A 19,260-nucleotide genomic window follows, 5' to 3' on the forward strand; every position below is an offset into this window, starting at 1 on the left:
GCAATCTATTGAAATAATACTGTATAGAAGATAGCACCAAATTTTGGTTAAAATTACTTTTACTGAGTCTGTGTTTTAACCTTGAGGTAATCCGGATGAATGACAACATAACAGAGATAATAATAGTGACTCTGACACACACCTTTGAACCCAGTGGCATTAAAAGCGACAAAATGGAATAATTCATTTATGTAAAAATGTGAGAGCTATGGCAATAATTTGTATGACGAAAACCACACATACTACATGCTTTGTAATGTTTTCTTTGTGTGAAAACTAGTCATTAGTTTTCATACAAATTTTGTACTTTTCAGCTTTTACATACAGCATACCCATTTTTACTTCTATAATTATATAGTAAAGGTTTTATTTCGCTGTAAAGCTATATAGATGTTGATGCAATGCATGCATTGTACTTTTCTATGGGATGTATTTGGCTTTGGGGAAAAGCATCTGCTAAATAAATAAATAGAAATGTAAACAAAGTATTTGAATATTCACCAAAAAAAAATGAAGGTGGGATGGTTAGCTGTACTGAAATTTAGCATCTGCTGAAATAATGTTTTGCTAAATGCCATCTCACTCTTTTATGTATAAAAAAGTGTTTGGTGTGATATGATGAGAAATTATTTTTACATTTCTTCAGGTGGGAAGAGTCAGAGAGTGATGACACACACACTGTATTGGCATTCTAATAGCCATGATGTCTGAGAATTTAGCCTTCATGTTTGCCCTTTCAAATGCATCATGGTTTCTGGTTTTCACTCTGATTTCCAAGTCCAATGTTTACAGGCTTAGTAAATGAGGAAAGAGGAAACTAATCAATAAGAAGCGGCGGTTTTGCACACTGTCTCTCTCCCTGACCTTTAGAAACACAGAAACCGAGTCTCAATATAAAAGAGACGGGTTAAAAAAAAAATAAAAAAGTTAAGGTGTCATTGTGGTGTTGAGCACCTACCTAAGAAGGATACACAAACTTTGCAGAAGGTATTGAACTGGAATTTGTTGGCTGCCTCCAGTAGCGTTTTGGCGTTGGCGGCATCGATGATGAGTGAGCCTGTGTAGACGAACTCCAGCAGCAGCTCCAAGACATCTGCTCCAATGTTGGTCATTGACACCTCCAGCTTCTCCCCGGTCCTCTTCTCCCCTGATGACCTGTTGACAGCAGAAACACATTTAAGATACCTGCATCAAATTCCTAAACTGGTTCTTTAATAACTGGTTTAACAGAAAGGCAAAGCGGGCAAATAAGTAAACCATCAAAAAAGAAAAGGAGAAGCAGACTAAATTTGTGTACCTAGACTGCATCTGTAAGAAAACATTCTCTAGAACAAAGTTTGGGAAGATCAACTTAATGACTGGCTATTACTGCAGCACAGACACAAAAAATAAGAATGTATGTATGCATGTACGTATATATGTTCCACTGTACACACATAAAAGTATACACAGGTGTGTAAATACAGAAAGATGTCGACAAACATAACGGCAGTGGAAAGAACAGTACCATGAGCACAGTTATGCTGGGCAAAGCCTGCTGAGCTATGGGAATGAGCACAGACTTTTCACATCGTCTTTCTGCCACCCCAGCATATAATTATGCTGTCGAATTATGTAGAAGTACAGAAGAGCTACTGGCATTCCAGTGCACATGCCCTCGGTAACGATTTAACCATGCTTGTCAAGAAATGTGAAATTCATACATTCTGGAAACCCTACATTTGGGGCAGCACAATGCAGCTGGGCTATGATGTCATCAAGACTAAACTGAACTGATTAGCTCAAGTCCAATAGCTTCTCCAGGCTTTCAGCCATAAACAATGTATGCCACAAGGGGTTTATTAGAATGCCAAAATAAGACAGCATGCCTCTCAGGGTTAAGTGCATGATTGAACTTATTTTGGAAGCCTGAATGATACTGTGTAAGAAGGAGATAGGACGGATGGAGAAACAGACAGACAGACAGACATATCGACGGTGTGGTTAGAGTAGAGACGGAGGGGAGAAGAGAATCAGTTCTGCCACAGGGAGCCAGCAGCCATCCTTCTCGGGGGAGGGGGTTCCATAAATGGGACCTGGGCCTGGTCTTTTAAACAGGAGATTTACTAAAGAAAGCATCTGGCCCCGCCGCCAGAACCACCATTGCCTGCGTACGAACTGAAATATTAGTCGTCATACAGGACTGGCCGGGAAAAGGCAAAGTTCAGTTCGGTATTGAGGCGGATGTCTCTGGAATTGGCTGGAAAAACCAAGAACGTTACTCCTGAAAAGCAAAGCCAGAGTATGTTATTACAGTAAACTGTATTTGCTAGCTGATAGAACTACAAGAAGAGGCAATCTGGTGTTAAGCAATGTGAGAGATGAGAAAGGGGAAATAAAATCTTTACAAAAAAGAAATGCATGCTCTAAACCCAAGTCAATTAGTGCAATTTGAATTGGCTCAAGTAGCAATTTGTCTTGTGTAATAGTTTTTGTTATGGAAATTGCTTTCTGACTTTTCAGATAGGTGCACATTTGTTTTGCATTTGAGTTCAGACTTTCTCTTGGAATGTAAACGTAAAAAGAAATAAATGTGTCTCTTTGTCCATGCAAATCAGTATTTCCAAATAAGACTGTCCAGAAGTAGAAAACAGCCGTATGGATCCTACAATACAAAGATTTCACAAAGAACCATAGAATGCCTTATTTAAAGTTTTGTTGATATATAAAACGCAGAAATCGTTGCGTCTTTACTTCCAGGGAAAGACAAAAGATTAGTCATAAATGTAAATAATAGCACTGCAAACTTCTGTCGGACTGGGTGAGCGAACAGGTGATCACCTTGGCCACACATCACAAATGACAAAGTGCAATAAAGCACACGCAAAATTGCCGCCATCTGTGGGTTCATTACAGCGAGGGCCACAGTGTGTTGGAGAAACAGAGACCACACGCAAGCACTGTGAATAACAAGCGGAAAGGGAACAGAAGTATCTGGTAGATTCTATCACCTAGCCAAAGCTACTAATGGACTTGGGCCTTAACATGCTAGTAATTCAATGGAAGTTAACACATTTTTTGGTTACTTATGCCTGACTGCCCCTCAGCAAAGCGTTGGCGATTTGCTTTTTGCACATTTTATACTGGGAAGTTGTAGCAAAACAGAGTAACACTACTGTCAAAGGCACCCACTGAACCCATAAAGTCTAACAGACCGCTTTCTTCAACTGTAACAATAGCCTCTTGTGACAGAAGGGCCAGGAGCTTACAGAGTTGTACACCACACTCTGACTGTCAGGCACAGACATGCTGCATCCATAAATTAAAGTGGTGGCAGAGCTGGGTTATTGAAAATCCGAAGGGGAAAATGAAATTACTCAGGGCAATCTGTCTTTCCAGTCTGTGCATCAAATGCTAAAAGAGAAGGTAATAGCTTTTTCAGGTGAGTGTGTACATGTTCAGTTTATGGGAATACCCTTAAAAGGCTATAATAACACCATGAAATGTGCTTCATTTTACAATTCTGAAAAACCATATTCAGGCTCTCTGTAATATTCACCATTTTCCTGGTTTGGCTGCCATTTGGTAAATGGCCTATATTGCTAGTTAACCTATACTCCAATGGCTCTGCTGGCTAACATGTATGAAAGAGTACAGTCTTCTTCACTAGAAGATACAGTACACAACTGAATTAAACATACAAATATTTTGTTTGTGTTAATGCATTTTTGGTCATTATTGTTTTCATAGTATCAGTAAAAATGTCTACATTTAATGCAGTGCAGATTGTTCAGTACTCTGTATTACCATACTTTTGTTTTCAGGTTGTCTACATGTTGATATATATATGTACACAAACACACATGCACACACTCTAGTTCTACAATACTATAATACTCTAGTAGATAGTATAATTCTAGATTTTGTAGGTTTTCAGTTTATTAAATGCTATTTATTAAGTTCAGTTATTTTATACTAGCTGATTATTTTTGTCAATTTTTTGTCTTTCCGTAACAAAAAGATTTTTGAAAAAAATCTGTTTTTGTGCACTGTCTGTAATTCAATCGAATATAACACTAAATTGATAGACAATTTAAGATAAATAATTTAAATATGTTTTGCATAAAAGGCAGACCTGACTTACAGGGCTGAAGCATTGCAGTCTCCTCACTATAAAATGTAATTATGCTGTTGGTATTTCAGCATCAGAAAAATAGAGTGAAAAAATATCATTTCATAACGCACAGAACTAAAGCATATGTACTATCATAGTACATCAATTACTGAAATTTGTGTATACTCTAGAAAGGGGATTTTGAACACATCTGTTTGCAGCATTTCAGATATTACATGCCCAATTTATTTCTTGCTAGATAGTGTATGCAAACTGAACATTCAAACAAATTACTTAAGGACAATGGACAATGACATGGACGGTTCCTTGCCAAAATGCCCTAGTAACCCTATTAACTTATTCAAACTCTATAACTGCAGTGCATGAAGCCGAACTGTGCCGTGTGTTGTTCTTGGGTGAGTGATAATTCAGCTGAGGATTGAGTGGAGGACTTGACCTGAACGTCTCTAAGTTTTATAGCTCTGCAGTGACAGATGTGCGCTTCCTGATATTGCTCCTAATCGCAGGCACTTTGAGGTGCCACTGATTAAATTACAGACAATCAGTATAGAATACATAACACAATCCTGAAAGGCAGATGTGGCTAGGCTGCAAAACTTCCTTTAGAATACATTACATATATACGGTATATGTGTATGTATATGTGTGTGTGTGTGTGTGTGTGTGTGTGTGTGTGTATATATATATATATATATATATATATATATATATATATATATATATATGTTTCAACAAGATTTTTCAGTTGCATAAAATCATTTTATATTGTACTCTATTTACAATACATTTCATGTCCAGCTTCTTTGCTTATAAATCTATATTATAAACAATGAATCTTTTAGTTTTTTAAATTTTATTACTTATTCTAATTTGTTCATTTAGACCATACCTACTTTCCCAGTTTAACTGCTCATCTTTGCAAAGCATATTACATAGCTTACACATCGGAAAGGTGCTATAGAAAGGCCCAGGTTATTCTGCATTCATATGGTAGGCCTAACACTGTTTGCAGATTCTGTCCGAATGTACTTGCTCTGCAGGAGGTTACATATGTGAATGCTTAATGAATATGTAGTTTTTATGGGAATGTTCTATCTTGACTATCTGTTCCTCAATCAGAAGTATATGCAATATAATCATATTGTAAAGAAGCCAACAGTGATTACATGTTGCAAACTAGCACATAATCACCAACAGTAATTGACAGTGTACAGAAATATACAGCTTGGCTGCAAACCAATCAAATATTATCACTGTCAGCAGTTTTTCAATAGATATGGTTACTTCTCCTCTACAAATGGAGAAAAAACAGGAAATTTTGCATGATTACACATATGATTTTCACATATGACAGAACACAAACAGTAGTAGATATAGCGTACTTGAGCCCTTCAAATATATTTCATTAAACTGCATTTTTCTCGTAACACTTGTTCTCTACAATGACAATTTACAGCTTAATGTACCCTACTGACTTGTAATAAATGAAACAAATAAATGTCATTTAAATGTCATGTTATATTTTGTACTTTTTCAGTGGTGATATAAAACTAAATTTTGCATTTAGTGATACGCATTGTCTCCATTCAGCTGTATTATCTTGGGTTCTACTACAAGAAAACAGTTAATTAGAAATTAACGGCATGGAGAAAAACGATAACTCCTGTTAAAAGCCAATTTGATTTCACAGTAAGAAGAGCAGGAAGATGCTATTTTACAGAAATTAAACATAGACTACCTGTAAGTAATATGGACTAACTATTCCTACACCTGAATACTTTACACAAGAAATATTGTGCTTAAAAAATACTATAAATAAATCTATATGCACTTGTGATTTCCCATTTCAAGAAATTAACTCAAAACGAATGCTTTTTTTTAAACAGGTAATTAAACAGTTCTTTTTGCTTAAAATTTTGTAATATGTCAACAATCTCTGTCAAATTAGTCATGATAATATCAGAACAAAAGACTTGCTGCAACAGGATAATTTTACATCAACTACAGACTGTCATTCTTCAGATGCCAAAACTGTAGGCCTATCAAAATGTTTATTAAAAATGTAAACAATAAATTATAGCATATAAAACCATGGCATTTCTATTTTCTGTAAAACAAAGGTACTATGCTACAACAAAAGTAAGCAATAAATAAACAAGATTCAGAGTCTGAGAAGTTAGCATGAATGAATTAAATGATATCTCAAAGAGTTTTGCCCAAACAAAATGCACAGGGGTGGGTTTTCTCTGTGCCATTGCTGTTGGGTATCTAATATGCAGAGAGTGGCTGAGTTATCTGAAATGTCTCTGTATGCTAATATTGTGCTAAATAAAACTAAATGTCAAGAAAACAAGCTTTGTCAGTGAAGCAAAGCTGAAACACTGGAAAGTACGCATGTGCATTTCTTTCAGGAAATCCAATGTGGCCATAACAATGCCAGACTGTTTAGAATGAGATAGTCCTAGTCAGTGAAACTATAGCAATTGTTTCTGACTAGTTTCATCATGGTTTTAAAACTATTCTTATTATGCAAGTCAACCTTTGATTAAAAAAAATTTAATGTGGAAAGTAATATTCATATATTTTATGTTAGCAACGGGGGTGCGGTGGCGCAGTGGCGCAGTGGGTTGGACCGGTCCTGCTCTCCGGTGGGTCCGGGGTTCAAGTCCCGCTTGGGGTGCCCTGCGACGGACTGGCGTCCCATCCTGGGTGTATCCCCTCCCCCTCTAGCCTTTCGCCCTGTCTTGCCAGGTTAGGCTCCAGCTCCCCGCGACCCCATATGGGACAAGCGGTTCAGACAATGTAAATTTACGTTACATTTATTTATTTAGCAAACTCTTTTCTCCAAAGTGACTTCCAATGAACTCTATGTAGTGTTTTATCAGTCAACACACTTTATTCACCAAGATGACTTACACTGCTAGCTACACTACTTACAATGGGTCACTTATCCATACATCAGTGGAACACACACTCTCTGTCACTCACAAACTAAAAGTGAATCTGCCTTTGGACTGTGGGAGGAAACCCACGCGGGCATGGGGAGAACAAGCAAACTGCACACAGACTGAGAGAGATTGAACTCAAGTCTTCTTGCACCACCCAGGTGCTTTGAGACAGCAGCGCTACTCGCCACCCAAAATAAGAGCCAAGTGTTTTCTTCTAGTGTTTTTGTAGAAAAAATATTTTCAGAAACATTGCTAATCACATACTGATGTCCAGTACAAATTCATATATATCATTTAGCAATCAATAAATTCAAAACAGAATCATGCTATTCCAACAGCAGTGGCACTGGAGTAATAATATGAAGTATTTCACAATAATAAATATATACTTAAATGTTCAAGTCCTATTCATAACAAATGTTTCAGATCATTCACACAGCAAAGCTCTTGAAATGTCCAGTATCGGGAAAAATCGAATAAGCCTAATGCATAATTTTATGGTCAAACTTTCTGTAAAGTTCTTTCATCTTGGAAAGCATCTCCAGTCATGGAACCTTTTCCCAACCCATTAAAATGTAAATTTGCTCATTTACTCTATTGGGACGAGAAGGTAAGACAAAAGGTTGACCTTTCCGCACTGAAATACATTCATTTGGAGGATATAAGGAATGGCTACTGGCCCTGTGACAGGAACTTCTGTCTTCACACACCTGCAAGAGAGGGGCAGGGAAAAAAGCAAACACAAATGCACCCTACAAAAAAACAAAGCAGATCAACAGCTGGAAGGAAGCAAACCTTTTAACCAGGTCCTTGAAATACAAGCTGCAGGAAGCTAGAACATTTTGGTGGACTTCAAACTCTTTGCCTTCAACAATAATTTTCAGGTCTGTAAACTCTTTCGCTCTGCGCTGCTGGTTCAACTCCTTCAACATCTCTGTAGAACAAAGAAACAAACACACAAACAAAAAACAGACATTGCCATGTTCTACTTTAGAATTAGCCATTTGGAAAATTCATAACAAAGATACAAAGAGAAAACAGCTGCATGACCAACTACCATTGTGTCGAGTAATGTGTACACGAGGAAAAGAAGAAGAAAATAAATGCATTTACATCAACACACATATGTAACATATATGCAGCAATGTTTATATGCAGGCTTTCAGGCATGCAACAAGGTTCAGAGAATAAAGAAGCCTCAAAGCAAATCACAAACAGCACATGATATGGATAGTATCAGCAATAATGAAGGTTAAGTATATTTTTGTTAGATACATTGATAAGTTCATTAAGGTTAATTAACTTTAAAGAGCTTATGAGTGAGAGGTTGTGTTTTATTTTTTTGGTTCTCTTCAACATAACTGAGTGATACACTGTGATAATATGAATAAAAGTGTCTTTTACTCTTAACTATGGTTAAAATTCCACAATAACAGTAAGCCAACTCAAATATGTGACATACACCATTTTTTTAAAAATTATTTACTTTTATTTAGTGGTAAATGTTAGGAGGTGACCATTTTGAATTTGGCAGTTTATATTAGATTTAAAAAATCTGTGCACAGCTCAGTAACACAATAAGGTAATAGATGACACTTCTGAAGAAGGGAAAAAGATGAAACACTAAAAAACCATCCATATACAAAATACTCATATACATAAAAATGAAAACAAATACTGACGAGCTGAGTAATATGGTACACACATGCATCAGGAATTTGTACAATGAAGTCCTTTCTGATGCTGCAGTACAGAGAAATATTGCAGCAGCACAAGCTCGCAGCGAACACACCCACTGCACAGCCAGTTTCTAAAGAGGTTGAAATAAACTTTGACCGACTAGTCGTCCAATTTGAACCACAGTCAGCTGTGTTCCTGTTAAAAAATAATAATAGAAAATGTTTTTAAAAAGTGCCATTCTTCATGGTAGGCGCTGGAAATCGAGGGGAGATTACAGAAACCTGTACGCTGTAGGCCTGTGAGCAAAAGCAAACATATGGAAAGGCCAAGGAGAGCAGATTATTTTATGGCCATTCATGTGATTTTCATTTTGTTTGTCATTTACATTTTGTCATATGTGTCGATTATTTTGGTGTCATGGACTTATGACAGAGAACTAAAAAATGACAGTCTCTATAGCTCAAAGTATATCCAAAAATCAACAGTCTTAAGGCCACAGCAAATATGAGGCTCATGCCAAATTTAACTGAACATCACCATATAAATGCTTTTCCCCAGAAGTATTGGTACTGTGCTTTAAAAAATGTGATTTTCATCTGAGATGAAACAGGGTGATGTTTGAGTAAAAAAAAGAAACGTCAACAACACAAAAGACTGTCATCTATATCTATTTGTCTGTCATTATAGGAATATGGAGAAAAGCACATTTTTCAGAGAAAGCTTCATGTGAATTGTTCCCACAAGTGAAACAACATACTTGACACTGTTAACCACAATCTGTTCCTAGACGCTGGGAAAATGAACAATCACCTAGCTTTGTTGGGACCCAGCATGCACTTTTTACACTAGGGTTATGATTGTCACAAGCCTGTTTAATTACAGACATTAAGCCCACATTTTATTGCACTATGGACTGGCTTCTAATTTGCACATTTCTTTCAAAATGATAATTCCAATAGATTTGCACTCTTATTATGTCATGATAGTGGATAGAATCTTGTTACTTTTACTGTTTTGGTGGATTACTAGCCATGCTGTATTTTTTTCACACTATTCATTGGCTTGGCAGCATATTGACTTGTAGCATGATTAAAATATGAACTAAACTCATTCTGATAAATCAATAACTTAATAATTCTACATTTATCATTGTTTTAAGGGTTATTTTTCTTTAGCTGATTCTGACATTTTTTTGGGGGGGTACCTTCTAAACCAACTAAAACTTGGCAGAAAAAACCTAAGTAAGAATGAGAGTCTAACTAGTTCAGGGCATTTAAACACTACCAAAGTGATGTTTGTTGAGCCTGAATATATAGTAATTCATAAAGGACTATTCCTCGTTTATGCATCAGTGATGGTTTTGCAATACGACTACCATAAGTAAAGTAGAATTTTGGTATAGGTTAATTTATACTATGCAAACTTATTAAAGAATGCAAGAAATATTTTGACCCCCCTCCCTAAAAAAAAAAAAAAAAAAAACAAAAACTTTAGGAATATTTCCTAAAGCTTGCATAGGTTTAACAGGGTGGCACAATTGCTTTGTTCTTTTAGTTAACTTTTAATTGCCATTTGCAGGTATATTTCAAGTTACATTTATATAAATCTATGTATTCCCCATGCTAACAGGGTTAAACTGTATTTCATAACCAATTATATTGAAAAGAAAATGGAATATGTTTACTAAAACACATTTAACATGTAGGCAGTTTCAAAAACATTTTATGGACATTATTACCCAATAATCTTCTTTAGAAAAATATCATGTTTCACCAATGACATTAGCCTGCGTGCAAAATTAAAATCTTTTTTTAACATACTTTGACATTAATATGAACTTGAATGACAAAATATCATTGATAAGCAGAATGAGTAAGCAACTCTGCAAAATATTCATGCATGGATTGGTATCTTCCTATAATTAGAGAGCAGTTTGACGATAACCGCTGTATACGAGAGCCCAGTAAAGGCGATAAACAGAAAGGGACGCAGACTTACATGCGTAACTAATTCCAGCACTACCATAAGTGGATAGTCACCCCCCCACCACACACAATCTCCACAAGGCAGATTTATTATACTGCTCTACTCCCATTTGGCAGCTGGATTTCTGATTATCTGCACAGTAGCAGCCAGTGTAATTGAATGCATTACAAAAGGGAGCGTGCATTGTATTTCTTTGGCAAACGACATGGCTTTCACCTTCAATCTAACACCACGCATGGCAACGCATGTGGGGTATTCAGGAGAGTGGCCAGAAACGCATCACCGTATGCAAACAATGGCACCCTTGCACATGTGACAGACATACCTGAATAGACTGGGAAAGATAATTATTCTGTATTAAAAGTGGGCCAGGGCTCTCCTGAGAACAACCCATCATTTGACCTGGCCGTGAAATAGCACGTGGCACCCTTTTCTCTAGGCTACATAAAGGGAAGGAATGTGTACTGGGGGGGTCTCACATGGACCCCACAACTATTTCAAAAATACACATTTTACATTTACAGGAGCCTAATGCACTCTGCCATGGCTAGCAATACACATACCTACTGTACCAACATAAGAAGCAGTACATCTCAAACACGTTTATACTCAGTGCTATGCACCTACATGTGCTTACTTCTGTATTTACTGCTGTAATAATCCTTTCACAATTTAACAATCAGAAAATGCACTGAATATTTTCAGGAATCAGGATCTGTATTTTGCACAGATAATTAAGAAGAACGGTGATGTCAAATGTTATCCTGCCATTAAGTGGAAACGAAAACCTTCATTAAGTGCAATGATGTGTTTGTTTTGAATAAAAAGATAAACATTTTTTATGCCCAGATACTTTTTCATTCATGAGCCTTCACAGGAGATAGTTCTGTGTTGAACATTTTGTGCAATACATAATTCCACAATAAAAAAATGATACATTCATGATTCAAAAGCAAGGGCTGAAAAGATGCATTTTTAAAATAGCATACCTTAAATGAAACTTTAATACAAATAATAAATAAAACCTTTTCATTGTCATCAAAATTAAAAAATATTTCTATTTATCAGAATAGAATTATACTTGAACAAAAAGATTTTATACAGGAATGGTTTCCTTTTTCCAGTTTCTCTGTAAACATGTCAAGGCCCCCATAACTCACAAAACAAAACTCTATAATAAACAAAAATCCATGTTATCCTGACAAATGGAAAAAGTCACTTTAATATTCAGATACCCAAGGCAAAATCACAAGTTTTACAACAAGCACAGTTTCTAAGGTGAACACATAAAAGTCCGACATGTACCTTCATTATTAGAAACAATGGGCCTATTAACTGAGGCAACATAACGTTGAAATCTTTTATCGCAACAAATCATCGTTACAGTAAACACTTCAGTAAACTTTTTGATCCCTGATGATGAATAAAAGCAGACATGGAACTACATGTAAAGGATTCTATAATAATATTACTATGCAGGACAGCTACAGTATGTCTAAAAAATTTGTTAAATGTCAACAGTGTTTCTGACCCACTGCATAAAGCAACGAAAGACAAGGAACACAAGAAAAAAACTGCACTAAATAACACTAACTAAAAACTGAACAATAAATACATACAAAAAATGTTTACTATGTGGAATTGGTGCACAGCATCAAACCTTGGCAAATCTTTTTCGCCTTAAGTAAACATAGTGAACGTTGTAACAGTTACCTAACCAGGCAAACAGAAGGAGAAAAGAAGATAAAGGCAGGAAACCTGAACTACAGCTTTAAAAATGATAGACATCTTGTGTATTCAACCCTAAACCACCTGACCCAATCTGCTGCACTGCTTTCCAAATTTGTTTATTTATTTCAGTTGACTCGAAAATGTCACCGTTCTGCTCGTTCCTAAATAAGCACTTTGTTTTTGGCTTGAGAAGATAGTACTACAATGTCAAGCTTAGAAGAAAAAATATGGAAAATGATTACATTAAACGTACATTTCTCTTAATTCAGATTTATTCGTGTAAAAATGATCATGCTACCTGGTCCCACAAGGTAAAATATTAATTTATGCATTGCAATTTGTGATTTGTTTAAAATTGGTTATCCATCATAATGTTATTTATATTGTAGGCTACATGCTTATAATGGTTCAAAAAAACACTGAATGTTTGCAATATATTTACGATAGTGATAGAAATAAGTGTTTCAATGTTGAACTATGAGATAATTTACATTTGTTAAAATCTGTAAATGTAAAATGAATGTAATATTTTTAAAACTATACATAAAGATGCTATTTTTAAAAAACAGGTCATAGCAGTTAACAACATTTGACACTCTCTCAAAGAGGAAAAAACTACTATGCTATAAAAATGTACTCATTTCTAATTTTATAAAGATCAGTCCAAGAATTCAATTCGGTTTTATTATTAACTGAAAATATTTGATGATGGAAATGATTTTAATACAATTTTGTACTAAATAAAGCATTTGAAAGATTAAATAGCTTGTATTTTGACATTTAAAATAGCAACATAAAGCAGTCAAAAATAATTCTTTCAGGATCAGTACATTTCATAATAGCATTTTAAAATAGCAACTATTGTATAATTATTACTATACTCATTAAAACATTTGTATTGACAACATAAACACTTTAAAAATAATAATTTTAATGTGAACTTAAAATGTAATTTCATTCCATTTATTTTAATTGCTTTTATTACGACAATGATATAGAGGTTCTGAAAAATATAAAATACAAAAATATAAAACATAAAACTTACTTCTGTTCATTTTTGGTCTGTTCTAACATGAACTGCCATAAGTTACAAGAAAGACTTGGTCCATTATTCTGTTACTAAAATATTTTACTCAAAGATAATTTAAGTTTCTTGAGAGAATGAAAACAAGCATATTCATATACTAAACTTATAAAGACCAAATCTCCTTCCATTCAAGGACACTGAATAAGGTGCAGCTGGGAGCAAAAAAACACAATAACAGAAGACTAAATTTGACATATTCTTTAAATTAGAAATAAATATTTAAAACAATAAATACTAAAAAGCCATAAACATTACCAGTACAAAAGAAGCCAAAAAAGTAGGGCAAGAAATGCTAGAAAGCCCCAAGTCTCATACTAAATGTTGCTCTGAAATTTCTCCCTCAGAAACTAGTTCTTACCTTCATGATTTCTTTTGAAACATTTCTTAAAAACAGTATGTCAATATATTCAATGGCAGACTTCCAATCACTTTCAAAGACATCTGTCACTGTTGTGAAATTAAACACACCGCTTCCAGGCAGTAAATTTGTTCAGCATGAAAAAGAAATGGAAGTAAATCAGGAAACAACCACTGAATGGATAAAACCTGCTTCTATGAAAGCCTATAAATACAATGTTAATAAATGTCGAGATGTGTTTATACATCGGAAATAAGAAAACATAAAATGAAAACAATAAGGTAAAGAAAAAGTGTGAATGATCTCATGCAAACACAATCATTATCTACTACATGATGAACAAAGCGAGATGAACCATATATTCCAATGGCCATAGTACGAAGAAGCCACAGGGACAAAAACCTATTGTGAAGCTAAAGAATGTGGCTTAATGCTAAAAAATTAATAATAAGATGAATGATGAATAAATAATTTTTACATATATACACATCCACACATACACTTTCACATCAACTTCCAAGATGTCTTAAACTAAACAAAAGGCTGTTATCTCTCAAACAAGATTTCTCTCAATGTTCTCCCAACAACCAGCCTTTACTGAAGCTCTACCTAAGTCTTCAACATCTGAAAGAAAAATCACAATGCCTCACTTAAGTAACAGCTACATTTCACCGTTTTTAATGTATATATAGCTATTACTTGTTAATGAAAACGCTGCTTGCCAATTTACTGTCTTGCATTGTCTGGAGTTGCTGTAAATGTACAAGAAGCCAACATCCTTTCGAGTCAAGAAGACTCAAGATGCAGTGTTGGATGCTCTTTTCTCAGTGTCGCGAAAAAATCCTATTAGTCTACACTCATTCATTTCCATTGTCAGTGCATCTAATAGAGGAAGGAAATGGCTCTACAGTGTTGAAGTTTTAACTGTGTCCCAAAACATAAAAAATAAGTCAGAAGGGTAGAATAAGAGTACAAAATCCAGGCACCTCGTATCAGTTCCCTTGACTCTTCTAATATTCAAAATCAGTTAAAAGATGTCCTTCACACCACTTTGTCAAATTCATTGTAATGGAGGAATTGATGCCAATATAAGCCTTGCAAATGTACATTGAAAATACCTTCATCATTATGCTCCCTACTATTTGTTTTCCACAAGATCCACTTAAAAAAAAAAAAAATTAAAATCTTTCCCTTTTTAAGACAGAACAATAATTTTTATTCTTTGTGAAAATATACTGCTTAAGGTATAATCTGGCAAACAACAAAATTATTAAAAACTTTAAAGCTTTTGTTACTTTTAGTATGTATTGAGTACAAAGTATTACAGATCTTTCTTATTAATAGTTGGATAACAGACTGAATATAGATAAATTGTTCACATTGCTGTATATGTTGCAGTTAAAGGCAACTGTTAGCCAGAATTACTATGTCAATATAAAAATGTTTTTAATAGGGTCTGCACACAAAGGTTTCCTGTGCAAGTTCCTTACTTGCTAATGCTGTTGTACCCTTGATCATGCTGTTCACATTGAAATGCTCCAATAAAAATATCCAGGTATTTACATGTAATTTACATTTGTCAACTGGTATCAGTTAGCAATAAAACAATAACATTAGTAACAATAACAATGTCTATACATTAGATTACATTTATATTACATTTACAATGAAAAGTTAAGATTCATATAAATCAAGATACACTACAGTCCATAACCATTTCCCCTTAAAAAAAGAGAAGTAATACGTTTACAATTGTTATAATTAACAATGATATGTAGATTACTGTTACGGAAAATACAGGTTTCCTACTGCAGGTGTATCAATTGTACAGATATCCAAAATAATGACCCTCAGTGCCTCCTTATCATCACTGTTAGAGCAAATAGTGTCTGTGTTTTCCACATGGTAAAATTTCAAAGGCTTTTATTCTATACATCATCTTTAAATTTCCCACAGAAAATCATGACAGATTTGTCTTTAGCAAAAGGGTCATGACTGTATGACTTTTTTTTACTTTTACAGATTCATTTAGCTTCACATTTCTGATTCTTTTTTCCAGAGGGACTTACAATATTAAGCGACCTATTTTTATTATTGCCATTATTATTATTATTACTATTATTATTATTATTACTAAGCAGATGCATTTCTCCAGGCAACTGAATACCTTGCACTATTCAGCTCCTAGGAAGGGTACCTCGCATGTTTAAGGGTTATTGGTATCAGAACACTCAATGAATCATTCTGTTAATGGCACTGAGTCAGGGTCGATCTTTCAGAATGCCTTTACTCTTCTTTAACACATGTGCCTTGGAGAAAAGGGTAAGGCACTGCATATAATGATATGCTAATGATTTCCATGGAGCATACCCTGCCAAAGCATTTTTCACCTCTGTGAATGCTGACTTACTTGGCACTGTGGGCCCAAATGGTGTGTGTTAGGTACGGTGTCAGGTGAAGTATGTGGGGTCCGGTGAAGGCTTGATTGCATGCCGTCAGCTACAGAACTGAGTTTAACACCAAGTTAAATCTAAAATTTGACCCTAAGGATGTTTCCGATAAAAATGTTTGTGAACTCTTTGTAACGGTAAAAATTAACCCTTTTTAACATGCCAGGATTATTAAGACTTTGTTGGGAAGGAAATATTTTATATTTTTACACACGATTGCACGCACACACGCACGTAAAAAAATGAATCACCTGTTCTTTATAACACTTCACATATCTCACAGACATAATTTATCATAACTACAAATCGAATTATCAATACTTAAAGATACTTCTACTGAATTTAATATGTAGGTTACATTAAAACACTACAACGTTATTGGCTCTAAGTATGAAAATATGCTACACTGCAGAAAATGAAGTAGGGAACATTTTCTTTGTCACAAAAGCACAGTGAATCAGTAACAATAGATGGGCAGATCTGAAATGAATTCTCAACAGCGCTCTCACTGGAAGGGTACACAGAGGAATAAGGTCAGAATAAATTCATACAAAGGCCATTCAGGAGCAAAAGCTCCTGTAACAGAGAATAACCTTAAAAGGATTTTTTCTGCATTAAAAATAGGGTACTCACCGTAATAAATGTAACTGAATCAAGCTGAAATTAATAAACAAAGAGTGAAATGAGCCAAATGTAGGACAGCCTGAAAACAAAGAACAGCTATCAGTCTAGTTTCTAGTATGCATTCAGCATCCATTTGCTTGTTCAGGAGGACATTGATTGGGCAAATTTTTTTTAAAAAACATTTTCTGAGATATAACAGTGAATGAATGCTTTCTATTCATTGGGCCAGCTAAAAGTACCAGATAAATGAATGAAGTGCCCCAGCTGAGAAAGGGGAGAGTATAGGGACTCCCGACCCTAAATATTGACACCATTAAAGCTCTCTCTCCATCCAGTGATGACTGGAAGGCTAGTTATTAGGCGGATTCGCAGAGTAGAGTACCAACCTAGTGAAGCTGGAAACGTTAATACAATTTCTCCATGTCACATATGAGCATGAAAGGACAGCATGGAATGGAAGAGTAGGCATTTTACAAACTACAAAAATGAAAGTTATGGATTTCGCGCACCTAATATCAGATAGATATTAAACCACATCATAAATGAAAACACAAATCTGGTAAATATACTGTACATTACCACAGTAGTATGCCCACACAAAAATATTTATTGATTCCTAACACAACTAATCTCCAACAGCCCTACAGATAACCATATCAATCAGTATTCTGCTTTGTATAAAGTCAATAATTCTTAACTGTTTGATTTCACACGTCTGACAAACTGGCAGCAATGTTTCCTTTTTGCATTGTGTTTGATGGTAATTCCCAAGAAATAACAACAATGGGAAGAGTGACAGTCCTGAACTGTCTCACTTTTCAAGCATCTGATAGGGCTCAAAATTTACCTTTGAGACCAATCCATAATTAAAAGAAACATATTTTTTCCTGCAAATCCAACCACAGAGGTTATGTACTCGTATTAGATCTAAAGCTCTGAATTTAACTAAAAAAGGGTTTCTTTGGAAAGCTCTGCCATGGTGAAAATTATTGGCCTTTGTTGTTTTGAACTGAAAGACAGGTTGGCAAGGGTTGGCTGGATGGAGCGGTGTGGAAAGGGGAGAGACGACTGAACATTCATGACGTACTTTCCCTACATCTGAGACTGCAGGTGCCTGGAAAGATGTAATGGCACCAGTGACATGTTGGTTGTCTGGGAGCCATGAAAAGGGAGCCTTTACTGCCGTGGCTGACCCGGGAACAGTAATTTGCAGTCTCTGACCACAGCCAGCGAGCCACCCTGTCATGACCCACGTACCTCATAACTCGGCTGCACTCAGGAGCAGTCCATTAGCATCAGACGGACTCCACGCTCACTTCCCAAAAACTGCCCTTTTTTGGAGTGTCGATTTTGTAGAATTAAACGGTGACAGAAACATGCAAGTTCCCTTGACTTCAATCCAAAAAAGCTACGCAAAATTTTAAAAAATAAGCATGAGTTTGTTATTGATGTTATTGATTTTATTTTTAAAATGTGGAACTACCGAAACCATAATAGATGGATATACAAAAGCTAGTAACATAGGATATGTATGGGACATATAGGATAAATAAAAACTGAGATTTGTACAGTAAATAGTTGTACAAAGGGGTGAAAAATGTGGTACTTCAGGTAAAATCGCACAGCCTAGGTGCTGTGAGGCACCAGTGCCAAGAAACAAAATACCACCAAGAAACTGCTGTAGCTAAAATATGTAAACTACAGCACATTTAAAGAAAATTATGGGAAATTTAATTAAACTCATTCGGTTTTTAAAAAACTGTACAACAAACTATACTGGGTTTTAAGTACAAGTAAATGAAATGCAAGAAATGTGAAACCCTACAGAATCGATAGCCTGCACGCTCTCTCAATATTCTTGATACACTGGTGCACTCCAAGAAGGGATGTCAATAGTTAGCCATTTACCTGCTTTACCAAGTTAGCCATTACATATAAATGAACTAACTATGCTTCATGGTTTTAAAAAATGAAATAAAGCACAAGAACACACCTCATACAGGTAAATGCATTTTACTCATATTTTCACCAGAAAAGAGGGAGTTACAGAAACCTGTCCATGAAATGGATTTGGCTACCCACCTTGCCAATAATTAAAATGATCAGTGTTTATATTATCAGTCATTTATTAGTAGCCTTTTACCCAATTATTCTGCAAAGGAAAATGGTGTTAGGGAACATAATTCAGAATCACTGCATAATATCTAAAAATTTTGCATCTGAATCTCTTTGAAGTCATTAAGACTTTAAGAAACAAAGGTTTTGGTACTCTGGAGGTATAA

The 19,260-nt window shown here is 35.2% G+C and overlaps 1 protein-coding gene across 2 annotated transcripts in view; it reads right to left on the minus strand.

Annotated features, from left to right (window-relative positions):
• Positions 1 to 19,260, minus strand: part of klhl29 (kelch like family member 29) — a 149,149-nt gene that overhangs the window by 38,139 nt on the left and 91,750 nt on the right. For both annotated transcript variants that reach the window (XR_003798182.1, XM_029258266.1), the window contains exons 6-7: positions 7,858 to 7,996; positions 959 to 1,155 (exon numbers count right to left, since the gene is read on the minus strand). Coding sequence is in view for 1 of the 2 variants with exons in the window: in XM_029258266.1 (XP_029114099.1) it covers positions 959 to 1,155; positions 7,858 to 7,996 (336 nt within the window). In the remaining variant the exon portion in view is untranslated. The remainder of the gene's footprint in view (positions 1 to 958; positions 1,156 to 7,857; positions 7,997 to 19,260) is intronic.

This window comes from Scleropages formosus, chromosome 1 (genome assembly GCF_900964775.1).
Source record: "Scleropages formosus chromosome 1, fSclFor1.1, whole genome shotgun sequence".
Lineage (NCBI taxonomy): Eukaryota > Metazoa > Chordata > Actinopteri > Osteoglossiformes > Osteoglossidae > Scleropages > Scleropages formosus.